Source organism: Lepisosteus oculatus, chromosome 10 (assembly GCF_040954835.1).
Source record: "Lepisosteus oculatus isolate fLepOcu1 chromosome 10, fLepOcu1.hap2, whole genome shotgun sequence".
In the NCBI taxonomy this organism is placed as follows: domain Eukaryota; kingdom Metazoa; phylum Chordata; class Actinopteri; order Semionotiformes; family Lepisosteidae; genus Lepisosteus; species Lepisosteus oculatus.
The window spans coordinates 36351398-36369038 of record NC_090705.1 but is presented as its reverse complement, the minus strand read 5'-3'; the positions used below and the strand labels follow the sequence as shown (position 1 = coordinate 36369038).

The 17641-nt window shown below is 35.8% G+C and overlaps 1 protein-coding gene across 1 annotated transcript in view; it reads right to left on the bottom strand.

Annotated features, from left to right (window-relative positions):
• Positions 1-2920: 2920 nt before the first annotated feature.
• sdc2 (syndecan 2) overlaps positions 2921-17641 on the bottom strand; it is a 53960-nt gene continuing 39239 nt past the window's right edge. Inside the window, exons 2-5 of the mRNA XM_015357074.2 lie at positions 12803-12920; positions 6833-6978; positions 6243-6396; positions 2921-4966 (exon numbers count right to left, since the gene is read on the bottom strand). Coding sequence (XP_015212560.1) covers positions 4803-4966; positions 6243-6396; positions 6833-6978; positions 12803-12920 — 582 coding nt within the window. The 3' untranslated portion in view covers positions 2921-4802. The remainder of the gene's footprint in view (positions 4967-6242; positions 6397-6832; positions 6979-12802; positions 12921-17641) is intronic.

Genomic DNA, 17641 nt, shown 5'->3' with positions numbered 1-17641 from the left:
GAGAGCTGCAGTGACTGATGGTCTTTATTCCACCTCTGCTCTTAATCACCTAATTAAGATAATAATTAACTTAATTGGACCAATTTAGCATTTGTCTTCAGATGTAAGTGATTTATAGACACCTTGCTCAATTCTGGCTCTAAGAAGCTGAGGTTGTCCACGTACAGTATAGATAAAAGTTAATATTGTGAAATCTCAATGTTAATCTTGGATCTTAGATAGAGGCTTATACAGCATATTTCCCCCCTTTAATAAAGAGAGTATGATAATTTATTGATAACTAGCACCTTTTTGGTTACAACTTTATCCTTGCAGTTATGGTTATGGATATTTTAACAATACTGATATTACTATATTAAATAATAGTATAATAAATATTTTTTAGATTAGGCAGGGGAATGATTCTGGGATCTCTAAATTAAGGAAATGTTCAATCTAGTTCTCTAATATTACATTTTGTGTCTGACAAAGAGGGATTTTTAATTGAAAATATTTTACTTTCTATTACAAATACTGATTTAATGGTGTTACTAAAATCTGGACTTTTTTAACATTTAAAAGAGTTGAACTCCCATTCAAACTGTTTAGGTCTTTTGCTCAACTGTTTTACATTTACAAAGAAACAGGCCAATGACTTATTACTTGCAATAACCTCCCACTGATTTTTCATTTGTCACCACAAGGCAAGTACAACACAACATGAACTAGACGGCATATTTCAAAGGCAGCTTTCCCTCTTTCATTAAAGTACCAATCACAGGTGTGTCACTATAGGTGTTCAGAGTCATTAACATTAATAAGGTTAAAGGACATTTCATTTTAATTGCTATTGTTTCTAGGCACGCTGTTATTTGGACTCAAGTTTCTCACAAGGGAAGCTAATTATAGCTACATTACAAGAACACGTGACCAGACAATGTGACAGACTGCTAAGTGAAAAGTAGTCCCTTAATTAAATATCTAGCTGTGATGTTATTACACTGTCAAAGCCTTAAGATGAGGGTGGCAACACAGTTTGAAAGAGACAATTGCTTTCCAATCTAAGCCTCAATCCCTGTCTCCTTTCACCATAAAATGTATCATTGGACAACAGAATTTTACTTTCCCCAAGTAAGCACTCTGTGGATAACTTTAGTATTTGACATTATTGGTGAAAACCCTCAGACAATAATCGTAAAAGTATAAATATTAGCTGGGGACATGGTGACCTTTTTTGCTTTACAGTCAAGCAATTTATATTTGTGGTCATGTGATTAAAGCAAGTACAATACAATACATATTTTGTGTTGGGGTAATTCAACGTGCGGATTTGATTATATTAGAACAAAAACGTACATTGTGTTCAATTTAATGATCCCCAGCAACTCTAAGTATTGGAATACATCCACTTTAAGTAAGTTTTGGATTGTACAGTATGTCAGTAATTGGTTGCATACCCCTTTGTGGTAATAACTGCATGAAGCCTGCAAGCCGTTGTGTAATCACGGGGCCTGTGCATGGATGGGAGCCTCTGGAACAGACTCATTCGTCTTTATTGATGATGTAACTGATGATGATGAATAAACGTTGTGAAAACATTTTGACTTATATAGAAGATAATGTTTTCATACTTGACTTTCATACATACTTAAGGCAACCAAGGAGTTCAGCCTCAAAACAAAAGTAAAAAAATCTTAGACTGACCATGTCATGATCCACATTTAAATACAGTTTAACATGTATTTTATATGCTTTAGAAATAGTCAGAACACCGCAAGAACTCAAAGTGGATACAGAAAAGGCTTGGCAAATGATCAGAGATAATTGAGCTCAAATGGCTGCTCATGCAGTATCTAAAGCAAAATTAACAGTTAAGACTTTGCTGTCCCACAACACCTGTAAACCAAGAACTTTGTCTGAGAACTTAACCACCCACAAAGTGGCACTGTGCCCACAGAATCACCCCAATATGCATGCTGACCTCATGTTTCCACTTGTCACCACTCATGAACTGAACTCCTTCACAGCAGCTATCCCCTCATCTGCAGAGAGCAACCTACTTTTCCCCAAGAGAAAACCACGATCCCGGATTTTGAAGCTGTGGGTACAATCAACATAATCAGAGTTTCTTTACACAACTTTTGGGCTTACTGTCCAGAAGAGCACAAGGACTGAGTGCATGCTGAGCCTCTGCAATGAGAGGAGACATCTAAAGTGGTTCAGTCACATAGTGAGCTTGTTCCCTGGAAGGCTCCCAAATCCCAAATCAGATGCAGGGCATGCTAGAGTATATCTATTTCTTAGCCAGCCCCGAGAACTTTTGGAAATCTCAAAGGGGGAGATGAAAGTTGTTGTAGTGGAAAAATAGGTCTCGGTCTTCCCTACTAAAGATGCTGCACCCATGACCCTCACTTAGACAACTGAATTGAAAATGGATGGACTTACCATGGTTTAAAGGCTCTTAGCTAGAAGGGCTTTGATGTGGTTCCAAGCTTGAATCAATTATAAATTGAGCTCAAATTTGGGTATATCGCCATTGACCTAATTATTCCAATGTCCTGATACAATCTTGTTTGCTTTAGCAGAGAGGCCATCTAATGACTGCTTCTCAAACTCTTTTTACTGCTTTGCACCTCCTTAAAACTGGTTCAATTTGTCCAGTTCACCAAAAGTGTTTGAATTAATAATATCAAATTATATAAAATTAAATAATTAAAGAAACTTCTATGTCCCTAAAGACCTAGAGTTAGAAACACCTGCCCTAGCAAGGGATAAAAGCCATTATCTTTTTCTACCTAAAAGTATAGATATGACATGGTTTATACAATAAACTCACTGTGAGTATGTTCCTGGGTAAAGTGGTAATGAGTATTCTTGCCTACAAAAGGAATGAAAGAGAAACCTTAAGGGTGGAAAACAAGAAAATAAATGTCAACAGGTGTTCATTTCAATTATAGGCCACAATGTTTATTCAGTAGTGTGTTTGAAATTATAGATACAATACTGTCTGCTTCATAAGACTAAAAAAAAAAGGTACCATTACAGTTGCCTGTGCTTATAAAATACCAGCTTACACCATAATACAGAAATCTTCCATTCCAGACAGGTACAAGCACAACTCAGAATGGTAGGCACTTCAAAGGCTTAAACATTTTGTGAATATATATTTCTTACATATACTATTAAGCAGTTGGATTCAAAATGGTCTGATCTCTAATCAAAAACCTCAGAATGGGGGGAAAAAGAACCGTGGCCATAGTAATCTGCAGCAACTTCGAGAATACTGTTAAAAAGTCTTTGGGTTTGCTTAGGCTCGTCAGTAGCTTCTATCAGACCCTCCACTGAAAAGATTAGTGTATCATGGACAACTATTTAACTATTCAGTTAAAGGCAGAAACTGCAGGAGACAAAAAAAAAATATTTTTCAATCCACAGTGTGATGAATGTTTTCATGTTCTAGTTTGCCTATCCAATTTCCTAAGCTCAGTTTCAAAGACTCTATATATTCAGGCATTTCTCATGTGTATTACATTTTTACAACAGCAGTGGGATTCCATCACTGGTTTAACTGTAATACATTAGCTTACAAAGAACCGTATGACTGCAGTTCTACACGTAAAGTCACAGATGTAAGTGTTGGCACCCTCCAATGTTATTCACTAACTTACTAAGTGTACTGAGCAGTATATTAAGCTTTTATTTGAAAAAAAAATAAATATTTGTCTAGTTCCTGAATTACTCATTCATCCAAACCAGGGGTTTTCTACTCTACATCAAGTTAAATTGATGATAAAGGGTGTGAATACTTATTTCTGCAACGCTAATGAAGTGTACGATGTCATTGAAATAAATGTGAAAGTGCCCATGGTAATTCTGAATTCTACAGCAGCAATTAAATTTTGTGCACTGGTGCAATTTCTCATGTTCATATTTTACTTATTTGCAAGAAACCAAAGCTAGCTCATTAAAAATAAATGTGTGGCTAGCTTTACAATAAAACAAGTCTTATTAGTAAAAGTGAGTTTTTTAAAAGGGTCTTCCAATTTTTTAATGTTCTGGACATTGACAAACAATGGTCAGTGAATCCACACCAGGAGAGACCCCTGTTGTATTAAAAAATTAAAATGTAAAAACATTGTAAATGTGAAGAATTGGAACAAAAAGTATATGAGAAGACAATTTAACTTTTTGATCATGCACTTCTACCTTTAACACCAAATTCTTTGTACAAAGATGCTGCTTTTACAACTGTCTGAAGCTACATTAAGAAAAAAAATCTCCAACTTGTTCTAAGTTTTATATGAACGAAAAAGACAATACATTAAACTTCATAACCTGAAAGATAACAAATTTACATTTACCATTATCTGAATTAATATGAAGACAAAATTGCACCGTGAAAACTATAGAAAGGCAATTTTAACATTTGAAACAGATAAATTAATGAAATACATCTTGTAAGATCAACCTCAGACATGCTATGACAAATTTAAAAAGAAAATAGTAAAGATAAAGGACAAATATTTCCACGTATTATTTTTACAAATACGTTCTGCTGCAATTAAAAACTAGTCAGTGATATGAAATGACATCTGTAAAAGATGTCATTTGTTTCTCACCTCCACAAACTAAAAGTGTTTTTTTACTTCTATCAGCCTTTTCAATGAATACAAGAAATGTTTAAATACATTGGGATTTGCCAGAAAATAGCCTTGGCTGGCTTTCCTTAAAAGAAAAAAAGAGGTCTTCAATACTCTATGCAAAAGCTTTTTTTATTTCTTTAAAAAGTTCTTTGTCTCCATCAGAGATGCTTTTTTTAAGGTTTATGCATAAAACTCCTTTGTTGGTGCCTTCTGGTAAGCAGCACTCGATGGCTTGCGCTCTCCAAGATCATAGCTGCCCTCGTCCTTCTTCCTCATGCGGTACACCAGAAGTAAAATCAGGAAAATTGCAAATAGAAATCCAATGACTCCACCAGCAATTACAGCTGCACAGGGGGAAAAAAAATCAATATTCCGATTAGTGATACTCTGCATCTTCTGTTTACCCTGAGTTTTAACATACACAGAGGTTACCACTACACACAAGCCAGCTCTACATGTCTGCTTAGGACAATCTAATTTCACATAAGCTACTGATAAGGGTTTATTATCTTTGAAGGTGTAATGCATGAAACCGGTGTTAAAAATGTACTTTAAAATGAGAAAATGCAGTTACTACTATCAAAAATAAAAGGCCCCTTTTTCTAAAGGTGTATTTTACTTCACAGTGTTAAGTCCTTAAAGCTTTGTGCATTCAAAATTTAAATGTTAATATGACCTTTAGGAATATCAGATTTCATTCAGCACCTTTTGGGAACCTCATTGACAGTAATTTTCACTATTTTTTTTTCAAAGAAATAAAATTCAACAGAACATAAATGTACATGGTATAATTAACTCGGAATGCTTCTACTGGGTATGTGAATGTAGACAGAAGTATTCACAAGAGGTTTTAGGCAGTATTCATTGCCGCAGAACAAAAATGGAAATAAGCCCCCTGTGGATATTTAAAGTGTCACATGATTACACTTTACCTTGGGAAAAGTGGTAAAGGATGTCAAAGGCTTTATACCGGAAATATGAAAGGCTGTACTGTCTCACAAAAACCAAAAAAAGTAATTCACCACCCACTGCTTTTAACTGCTTAGTCTCTACTGCCATTTTTTAAAGAGCTAAGGGAGTCTCCAACCATAATTACACTATTGTAATGTTAAGTCCTTATCCGTATCAGTCCTTATCCTTATCAGTATTGTAATGTTAATCATCAAAGAAGATTAAACAGATTAACACAGATGAACAGAAAAATGTTTTCATATAATATATTTTGGGAGAACAAATTAATTGCAGTTTTATGTCATTTCATATAAGTCTACTGCCATGTTCTTACAATGTTGTTAGATCAAAGGTTTACAGTATTAATATCCTGAAAGCTACAAAGTTAATGATCCAGGATGATGTCAAGGTGGCTCACTGTAAAGAGTGCAGCAAAGTAGTGATTTTCCACAGACACAATAACAGAAAGGCTTTTTAGGAATTTAAGCAGGAAGAACTTATGTTTATGAGGGATATTCTGGTAATCAAGAAATGTATTTTTATTTTATGGAGCTGGAAATCAGAAACTAAATGAAGATGTTACAGCTAAACTGCAACTGAAATTAAGATCCACTGATGGCCCAAGGGATTTGCCATAGTCCAAGGATGCAAATGTATTCATATACAGACCTGCCAATACTTCTGTTCTCTGGAAGAGGTTTTCGGAGCGTATCTCTGCTGATACATCTGCATTCGACCCTCTGCTGGGTTTCTTTGGAGGTCCACTAGTTGTGCTGGTTAAATCATTTGTGTTCTCTTCTCCTTCAGAGAAAACAGCTGTGGACTGTAAGGAAAGAGATTGCAAATAAGCTGAGCTCTTTGCTCTGATGAAGTTTGAAAAACGATGAGCTTCTTCAATGTCCAACATTGTGAATTCAGTTTTTCAAGCAGTGATTTTTTGGGCTTTTGGCATACAACTTGGAAACTGCTTATGTGACATATAGCATGTAGCAGTGGACAACACTGAGCCCTCATTGAGGTTGCTCCTGAACTATTTCTACAAAACGTCAAAAACACTGAGTAGTGCACTAACACAATTCCATCATCACTGCATATAATTTCTGGGATGTAGCAACTTTAGAAGACTAGCCTTTCATGAAATTATTAAATAAATCTGTGGTAGATCTAATTTTTGATTATCATGTAAATAATTACCAGGCGAAGAATTTATCTAATATAAGTTGTTAAAAGAGGTGGTGATAAACAACGAAAAGGTTTACCTCTGTCCTTGCAGGCTTTTTGGGAATAATTCTGGATGTTGATGTTTCAACTTTTGGTGTAAACTCTTTAGTTGAGTCCCTGGTTGGCTCTGCATTTGGAACAACGTAAAGTGTTTTCACAGTGATGGTCTCCTCTGGTACATCACCTAGTCCCAGGACAAAAATGAAACATTAAAAACAAATGAATTCTCAAGCACCACAATAAAGTAAATCCAAAATAACAAACAGTCATTAGTACTGGAATACACACTTTACCTCTGGCATATTAAGATGAAGGCTATTGTACATGGCAAAATGGTGGGATTGTTGCAACTTTCCCTCAGTTCTGTTCTGTATCCTTTTTAAAGAATGCTTGTGTGATTGACAAAGCCCAGCCACCCCTTGCAGATGTACTGCACCTGCACCATCTTCTTCATTTTGTGTTTGGTGTTGATTTTATTACGTACGGCTCATTGGCAGCTACTGTTATAATTGTTATGTTTTTGTCAACTGAGACAAACTCTCTGCAACTAACTTTTTCCTTTGTTGCATAACAATATAATCATACTTATATTCCACGTTGGATGAATTGTCTCCCTTCTTATATGTAAAGCACCGTATAAACACAAGGGAAAATTCAAGAATACGAGAAATAATCATTACTTTAAGTCTCTATGTATGCCTTATATTACTTTAAAAATTCTACTTTAATGATATACAGTAGCAGTTGGGCAGTGGGAGAGTAGAAGCAACAGGGAGCTCAACTTCAAAAAATAATCCATTCATGGAGGCCAATTTTTGATAAACTCATGTTTAAAAAAGTTGAAATAAAAAATTCTATCTTATCGTCTTCAACCATGTCATTCCTTAACTGATAATTCTTTTTATAATATAATCCCCTTATGCTTTGAGGGGATAAAAGCTACATATCAAATAACTCCAATTAAAAAACTGAACCACAAACAGTGTTTCTGGGATGCTTAATCTCTCAAAGTCTTGGCTCTGTCTGGAAAAGAATGAGAAACTCGCTACAGCTGTTACCATGGACACCATAGTTGCAGCATTCTGAGATCACGAGTTAAAAGGAACCTAACAGCTCAGAAACTTCTTGAGATCTGCGGGGATCCTGCGGGCTGTTTATTGGATCAAAATGTAAAAACATGCATTAATGTGAAAGCATGAACACCAACTTCTCTACGTTCACTTCTAAAATATACCAAAAGAAACCTGTCGCTTCCAGTGCAACTTTAAATAGCAGGAAAATTACAGTCTTTTCTGTAGTATGTATACAGACATATGGTTGGCACAGTGGTATGCTTAGCACTGCTGCCTCAAAGCTCTCTTTTGGTCAGAGGCACCTTGTGTGTAGAGTTTATCTGTTCTCCCTTCCAACACATGGCCGCAGGAGTTTTCTTCCACAGTCCACAGACATGGATATCCCTAGATGCACATGTGATTGTGTATATGTGCGCCCTGTGATGGACTAGAATCTCATCCCTGGTGATCCTGCCTTGTACCCACTGGTTTCCCTGTTAGGCTCTTGCACAACCCTGCATTAGACTAAGCTGGCTAAATGTACTGATATTTTTTAACAAACATGAAGGTCACAGGCTAGTACTGTGCAGCCATTCTTGGAAACAAGGCAAACTGCACATCTGTGACACATTCTTTGCATCCAAATGCCATCTTGTAGGACTCTATCCATTATTCTTCTAGAGCCTGGACAAGCATGCTTGTTCACGGATCTCTGAGCCCTACATTCCAATGTTATTTCAGCTCACTCCAAAATATTAAATGGTTCTGGCATCAAGTCTGGCACTAGTGGCCATCCAATGTGACCCAAAAAAGCTGTTTTTTGACAAGCAGAAGGAGGATGGTACAGTCCTGATGGAATGTAGACACATCCGGATGAGCCCATAGAAAAATAATAGAAAATGTGATCCAGGAGGTTGGGCAATTTAGCATCGTGCAGTAAGACTGTCAGCATTGACTACACGTAGAATTGGAGACTAGAGACATGACAATCCTGCCCAAAGCATTACACTGTAAAACATTCACTTCATGATCCATACACAAGCTAACCTTACTGACCAAGTTCTTTAGTGTTTACGCAATAAAGCCACTCAAGAGTGTCATGGTTAATCATGAACAAATCCATTAATCAATATTTTACTTCCTCTACTACCTCTCATTTGCTGACTTATTACTTAATTCTAGAGAGAAAAAAAGACATTTGTAAGTCATGTAAGGAACAAGCAAATGTTAATACCATGCTAAAAAAAAAAGTGTCATTATTTTGTGTTAATTATTGTTGGAATCTAACTGTTCCTATGACATACAGCACATGCTTTCTCCACTCTTTTTTCACTTGCAGGATTTACTGAAATGCTAGGATGAATCAGTGTGTTAAATAAAATTTTAAACGTTTATGGATAAATAACTAAATTTAAATAGACATGTTAAAGTAGTCTACATGAATAAATAAAGAACAATGGGTTTTTTTTATAAAGTCTGCCAACATTTCCAAGACTATATTAGGCTGGTTTGGACTTGACACTGAGCCCCCCTTCATTCATACCATGATCTATGAGAATTTATTTTATATTTAAGGCTTAAAATTTAGACCTTTCTGCTTAAAGTTTCCCCTGATGTGCCACCCAAGCCCTTCCTTCGCATTACACGAATACAAAACGTTTTATACAATCTTTATCAAGCTACGAGTTTGCTCTAACAATCTAGTAGAGTGTCAAACAACCCCAGCTCCCTCTCCAATATGGCACTTTGTTAGGCATATCATAAAGACAACAGATGAGACAAGGCCATTCTGCCCACCAAACGCATCTGGTTCTATTCCTCTATAGTCCCATTCCAAGTAGTAGAAAATAAATCCCCAACCAAGTCAGGAAGCTGAAGCATCTGGCAAAAATATTGCAAACTAAGGGTGAGCATGAAAACTCCACACAGAGAGGCCTCCCTGCTTGGAAATGAACCCAGAACCCTGTGACAACCGTGAAGACCAACATGTAATCATTCTTTCTGTGTTGATTTAGAAGCCTCAAGCATGCTTGAAACAGGTTTTCTGGGCATATATACTGCTTTGTTTATACTTATATACTATTTTGAAACTACACCTAGCTAATCCTTTCTGAAGCTCCTAATCTCCAAAAAAAAAGTTTTTGCAGATTTTTTTATAGTAGCATTGTTAGTTTATTTAAACCGCAAACCAACAGTAAAATGTGGTTCAAGTTACAATTTAATTTGACAATGTAACTACTGTTTATTTTGGCCTTGTTTTATCTCAGTCCTTTGTAATCTAGATATGGACTTTGCACAGACTCTTCTCTTTTATAACTCCTCCCCCCCCAAAGCATTTTTTAAGTTTTGATTTTTTTGGTTAGAATTCCTTTCTCTACAACAACTTTATTTCTACATAGCTAACTAGAAGTCTGTAACCAGGTGAATTTATTTCATCTAAAAATAAACTGAATGTGAAGGGATTTACTGGCTTGTCTCTCATTATAGTTAGGGTGACACAGTCTTTGTCACAGTCTGCTGTGCTCATTCATAATCCTCACGTTAGGCCCTGTTGCTCTTCTCAGATAGACAAGACATGAGCCCTCAAACTAAAAGGAATAGAAACTCTCGTTTGATACCCATATCCACAGAATAAAGCTAATAAACTGTATATCTAAGTCCTCTACCACATTACAACTATAGAAAAGTCACCATGTTCTTAATCAGATATTATTCTGTATTAATTTGTTACAGGTCACACAATGAAAAAGTAAACCCTTTGATTAAAAGAATAACTTATTAAATTACTCAACTTTGTGAGGGCACTTTTGAATTAATCATGTGTGTCTTTCAAATCCACAGACTGTGGATTAATTAAAAGTCTGGAACAGAAAGCTGGACTCAAGCCAGCATATGCGTACATACTGTAGTATATTTAATTACAAAGCACATAATATACCATTTTTGTTGGAAGTCAGTAATTTATAACTTTATACAGAGGAATTCAAGAGTCTTAATATATAAAAGTGTAAGGACCTTTAATTTACTAAGGAATGTTCTAAGAATGAATCGTAATGTTTCAGTTAAGGGTATTGTCCCTGACAACAAAAAAGCTTTAGGTCCTTCACACTTCAATCACAATACATAATTCCTGAGTTAATAATTCATTATTTCAAGAAATATCAAGCAGCATAACTGTTCCAGCTCTGCTACTGGAACGCTGCAAGTCTCACATCTGAATGGAAATTCTGCAAAGTCCAGCTTTCTATTTTGATCTCAGGGAAAAAAAAATCTTGGATACTACGAGTTTAGGTCTGAGCCCCAGTTGGAATAACTAAGGAAAAAAGACTAACTAACATGTTTTACTTTTTCTTTCCACTGAAAAACAGCTTTCAGCCTGCTGTATGACATATCTTAGTCAATTGTGAAAAACTCAAGCACTTTTTTCTATAAAAGATACCAGACTAAAGCAGATTCTACAGTAATCATTGTTACTGCCTGATATACTGTCTAGTGCCTGATATATTGGCATGGAAGAGCACCCACCAAACATGGCTTGCAAAAGTATTCAGACCCTTTCCCTCCCATTTCGTGAAATTATAAAATTATGCATACACTTAATATTTTATCTTAATATTTCATTTAAAACCTGAATGCCAAAACTTCAGAGTAAATGTCAAGAAGAACAAATGAGAAAAAAATAACAGAAAAATGTAGATTGCCTAAGTATTCAAACCTGTGAATTAAATATTAGACGGAAGTAGCTTTGACAGCAATTGTAGATGAAATTTGCTTGGTGCAATTTTTGCCTTTTTGTCTTGGTAGATTTGCTCAAGCTCTCAAGCTTGAAGATCGCTCCTAAATAAGAATCAAGTTAGGACTGCTCCCTTTAGTCTTGACAAGCTTCCCAATTCATTCTGATGTGCAGAGCTATAACACAATTCTGCTTCCACTAGCTTGACAGTAGGAATGGTGTTGACTGAGTGATATACTATGTTGGGTTTGCAACAGATGTAAAGATTTATATTTAGACCTCAAAAGCTCCAATTTTGTCTTGTCTGACCACAAAAACATTAGTCACGTTAGCGGTATCACTTTGGTGCTTTGTTCAAATGGATTTGAGATTACTTTTTTTGGTTCCATACAAACCCTCTAAATGCAAGATATTACGGACTCATGGACGTTTTCTTCCATCTCAGCCATTGAACTCTGTAACTCTTTCAGTGTCACTGCTGGCAACACTGTTATCGCCAAAAGTGTACTAAACTGTTTAGTTCCACAGAAAACAGAAGAGTTTTAAGAAAACAAGTTTTGGTTACCCTAATTAACTACAATTAATTTATATTTGCAACAGCAAAGGGTTTAGATACACATGTAATTATGACTTTTCTATTTTTATTTCACTCTGATTAACCATTTACTTTTTTTTGTTTTTTGCTTTCAAAGTGTGAAATAGGTTATGTATATAACACATTTAAATTGCTATTAGTGTCATGAGTTCAGGATTTAACAAAATGTGAAAAATAATTCAAACTACTTTGCAGAGCAATGTATGACATAATGACACTCTTCCTTGTATAGGCATGTCGTCTATACTCCACTATTGAAAATTTGAGCATCCTCTTCAAGAAAAAGACTTCCTTAAAAGAGTATTTATCTTCCATCCAGCGAGACCTGCTTTGAATATCGATGGAACGATGTGTCACTAAGGTTTAAATCTGTAACCTGGCGACTAGAGTAACCCAACATGAGTTTGGCTTTCAAAAGCTCAACTGCAAATGGCCTTGCATGAAAACAAGGGCACTCAATATTTTTGTGAAAACAAAAGACACTTCTACCTTGAATCAGCAGCACAATAAATCTTGAAAGGACCAGTGTTAATTAAACTAGCAAAAAAAATCCAGGAAAAGGGTTAACAATCTTGACTTCAGGAAAAAAAAAGTTCAAAATCAAAAAGAAGGAAACTTGACAACTTACCTGAGCCTGATCCAGAATTAAAATCGTCATCATCTACAGGATAATCTCCTGACATGCCATCATCAAGGTACAAATCTTTATCATCTGCTGTTTTGACTTCTTGTGCTGAAGCCAATATCTGTAAATAAAAGAAAAAAAACATCAATTGTGAATCATTTAAAACCGAAAACAACATAAGGAGGAATAAATGGATTTCAATTTCCATTTTGACTGTTTTGTAGCAACTACTATATTCCTTCTTTTTTAAGATGATCCCTACAATAATGGTTTTAATGCCGACGTAGTAGGTTGTGACAAGGCAGAAGTCATGCATCACACTTGATCATGTCTTTTACAGGTGCTAACGAAAATGGGGAGAACACTCTACATACACAATTTACCAGTTCAATTGCTAAAAATACACTTGTTTGTCAGTCTTCCTAAGTCCCAAACTAACTAGCAAATTATTTAAGCAGATACAGAATAAAGGTTAAACTCTGTAGCTTCTACTAGTAGAAAGCACCTATAAATTAGATGGTTATGATGAAATTATTAAATGCCAATAGTTAATTAAGATATTAAGTTGAATGTGTTATTTCTTAATACATTTCTTACAAGTCCTAAACTCCAAAGTATGCAATATTCCATATATTAAATTATAAAAACATGTCAACACTGTATACGGTTCGTTATTATGTACAGAATTAATCAAGCAATGATGTATCTAAAGGAGAATGTACATGTATGGCAACACGCCCCACTATAAATCAGTGGAACACTTTTTTGATCTAACAGAACATGGGCAGAAACACCTGGCTTTATTCCACCCACAACAGTTCCCTTGGTAACTTGATAAAATGCAGAAACATTTGTCTTGTTATTGGGGTGTCCAAATGAAAAATGTAAAAGCCAGCTACTTAACAACGTTCTCCCCTGTGTTCTGTGGATTCTAGCCGAATGATTAAAGGTACATGGGAAAAAACTGAAAAAAGTGTGTCAATAACTCATCACTCAGTAGACGTCTTTTGCCTACAGCTCCAGGCTCTCTGGAAGCTCAGTGGCATGGCTTTAGCTGGCCAAAATAGCATGGCAGCACCCATGGAAACAGCATTTGAAGCTGTTCAAGCTCATCCTAGCGGATGATGTTTTTAATACAGATTGTGCTTTTGAAATCTGTACAAATGTGCCTGTAATCAATCAGACAGATAGAGAGAGGGGGGTGGGGGTGTGGACAGTGTTAAAAACCTGCTTCAGTCAATGGGCTGTATTGATTCCTTTTCCAGTTCGTGTACTTAGCAGATAACATTGATGCTAAGAAGCCAGATTCAATTTTCCAGTCATTGCTTACAAATAAAAAGGGATCTTAGGGGGGAAAAAAAGACAAGACACACTTTCTTTAAAGAAACTAGTGCAAGAAGAACAGAAGTCCAGGTACTGTATGTGGTCCACAAAGCTCTTAAGGGCATGATGATTAAAATGGCACAATTCTTCAGATAGCTGAAAGGAACAGTGACTTTCTAAATAAAGGCATTCTTGTTACAGTTCTTTGATCAAAGGAGGAATTTGTTCAAAACCACAGCAACTTGATTTTATCCTTTTCTATTGCTTTTTTCCTGTTTTTGTCGATTTTCCTAGCAACATCATTTCACTTTTAGCCGAAGAGTGTTTTTTTAGATATAAGATTCAAGACATCATCCTTATTGTATTGACAGATATAGATAAATAGAATCACATTCATATAAGTGTAGGTAATAAAAGTGTCCCTTCATGAAACATTATGTGAAAGCTCTTATAGTAAACTCATCCAAATGATAAAGTACTTATATACAGTCATACCTAGATTTACAAGCTTAACTCATACACTGAGAGCTTTCAGGAAGGTGAACATTCGTAAACAGAAAACACAACTCCCATAGGATCCCATGTTAAATTTTCTAACTTGTATAAGACCAACCTAGAGCATTAGCCAGCACTCTCCAATCATTAGAACAGGAAACCAGAATACCAAGCATTGGATTCACTTCAAAAGAACTCACTGGCACATTAACAAACCTAAACAACATATACTGTGCAAAGCACTAAATAAGCTGTGAAATCATATTAACCAATCAGGCCTTCCAACAACAAGTAAAACAACCCGCACCAGCATTAAATATTTAATTTATTATTTCATGCTTTCTTCACTTTCTCAGAACTACCCTGATTTTTATGGACCTAAGATGGGTATTTCTTGCAAAGGCAATTTACGCTTAAATAAAATGAAAAGAGCATACACACACTGCAACACAACAAGCACAAATCTAAACAGTAGACCAAAAAAGTCCTAAGACTCAAAGCTTCAGCATGTACGCCCTTGTGTACAATATGTTTGCCATCTATAACGGGGTTTTCTTCTTTGTAGCAAAAACAGGTATATATTTATTGGCTTTGTTTATGTGAAAACTAAAAACTAGAACATTGTGAAAGTGGCCCATAGACACAGTTTAGAAGCAGAGATACTGAAGATAATCACAGCAAAATAACAGTTTACACTGAAGATCGTGGAAAGGTAATGCAGCTAATACAAAGGAAATTCAGAATTAGTTTAGTCAATCAAATCAAAATCAAGTGAAAATGAGTATTTTAAATGGTTTTCTATTTGAGGAGGACCAATATAAATAAAACAAATTAGGTTTATGATAAGAGCTGCCTTCCTCTTATCAGGTAAATAAGATTATTTCCATGGTGCTGATTAATCAATACATGTCTTTAAGGCTGTTCTTCAATGTTATCCACATGACCTAATAAACATTTTTGAAGATGACATTAAAAGAATGAATTTAAGTACATTAAAACCTGATAATTTAAATTCACATCTTCATACTCTTTCAGATCCATAAGTAATTTGCTTCCATAAGGTTAAATCCTGCAGAAAACATTCCAGACATCTAGCTAATACATATAAATGTGTTTCCTGTTAAATATCTTTTATATAAAGTTATGTTATATATCTATACTTTATAAATACAATGTACTGTGACCTTGTCAAATACATCATAATATAGCATTTACGTTAACTGAAAACATTACATTGTCCTATACATAAGGCAAGATATCATGCACCTCTTTCTCATTAAACTTATGTGGAAAACCTTGCTTTCCTTATATTGTTAAGTTCAAAATTCACCTTTTGAAAGCTTCTTCAGCATTTCCTTTAAATTCTAACTCCTTAGATAATTCACTTTTCACAATTCACTTACATATTAAAGGATTGTTATATGTAATATGGTTATACCACACATTCCATTTGTTTGTTAACGGGTAGCCCAGCAAAACAGTACTAATGACCAAGGGCCTTATTTTCACAGAGCTCTGGCTGTCTTCTAAATTTAGATGCAACACAACATGTGCTGTTAGGCCACTTTAGTCAATTTAGTTGCACAAAACTGCAGCTCTACAATAGTGAGGCCAACAGGTACGAGAAGTTTACACACTGAAGGCTGAGCGAGCAAAACCACAGACAATGAATAAGTACAGGTAGGATGATCTGAAAAAAAAAATCATTTCACAGAAGCGACCAACAAAACCCAAGCAAGTAGCCACTTCTTTTTACAACAGAGTATTTTAATATTAAGTGAGCAACTGTCAACCAGTAAGAACGAAGGCAGTGAGATACAAATGGATTGTCTGCAATCATACTATAGACTGCAAACAGTAAGGTGGGTCAGAATAAGCAGGGAATGATCTGAAACACCCAATTCAAGGAGACAACCTTGCAATACAGTCATAAGAGTATTATTTCACTGCAGAGAAGGCTCTGAAAATGGAAAGCAGCTGCAATTGCCAGCAGCCATATAACTCTGCAATTCACAACTGGCAACCCACTGAAAAACTAAGGTTGCTGCTGGAAGAAATGTTAGTGGGGCCAGCAGGGGATGTGTGCTGAGTGTTCTGGCGCAGTATGGCTGCCATCGCATCATCCAGGTGGATGCTGCACATTGGAGGTGGAGGGGAGTCCCCATTACCTGTCAAGCGCTTTGAGTGGAGTGTCCTGAAAAGCACTATATAAGTGTAAGCAATTATTAAATTATTATTATTAATTATTTCAGACTAAATCTGTGATTTGCATTTCCTTTGAAAATAAAGCCCCTGATTTTTAGTACTTTATGCTTGCTGTTGATTACATGAAGAAGACTTTGTTATAGCCATTGAAGATGTGTGATGTCAACATCTCGCTTAAACAAAACACCACAAAAAAGACTGCACAGCACTTTACATGAAAAACTTTTCATGGTGTACAGTATATATTATGCATACTGTATAAGCAACGTACTATACATTTTTCATAACGCACATTGAGGAAACAGTGAAAAGAACTGTTCTTGTACCTTTTGTTTTACAACAGACACTTCAAGGAAAATGGATCTTTTTTGCTGAAGCCTCAAAACTGTGGTGTTACACAAAAGCAAGCATAACCTATCACTCCCTCCTGACAGGCCTTAAGCCAAAAACATATATGCATAATGGTTTTAAATTTTTATACAATAATAATAATAATAATAATAATTACTTACACTTATATAGCGCTTTTCTGGACACTCCACTCAAAGCGCTTTACAGGTAATGGGGACTCCCCTCCACCACCACCAATGTGCAGCATCCACCTGGATGATGCGACGGCAGCCATAGTGCGCCAGAACGCTCACCACACATCAGCTATCAGTGGGGAGGAGAGCAGAGTAATGTAGCCAATTCATAGAGGGGGATTATTAGGAGGCCATGATTAGTAAGGGCCAATTGGAAATTTGGCCAGGACACCGGGGTTACACCCCTACTCTTTTCGAGAAGCGCCATGGGATTTTTAATGACCACAGAGAGTCA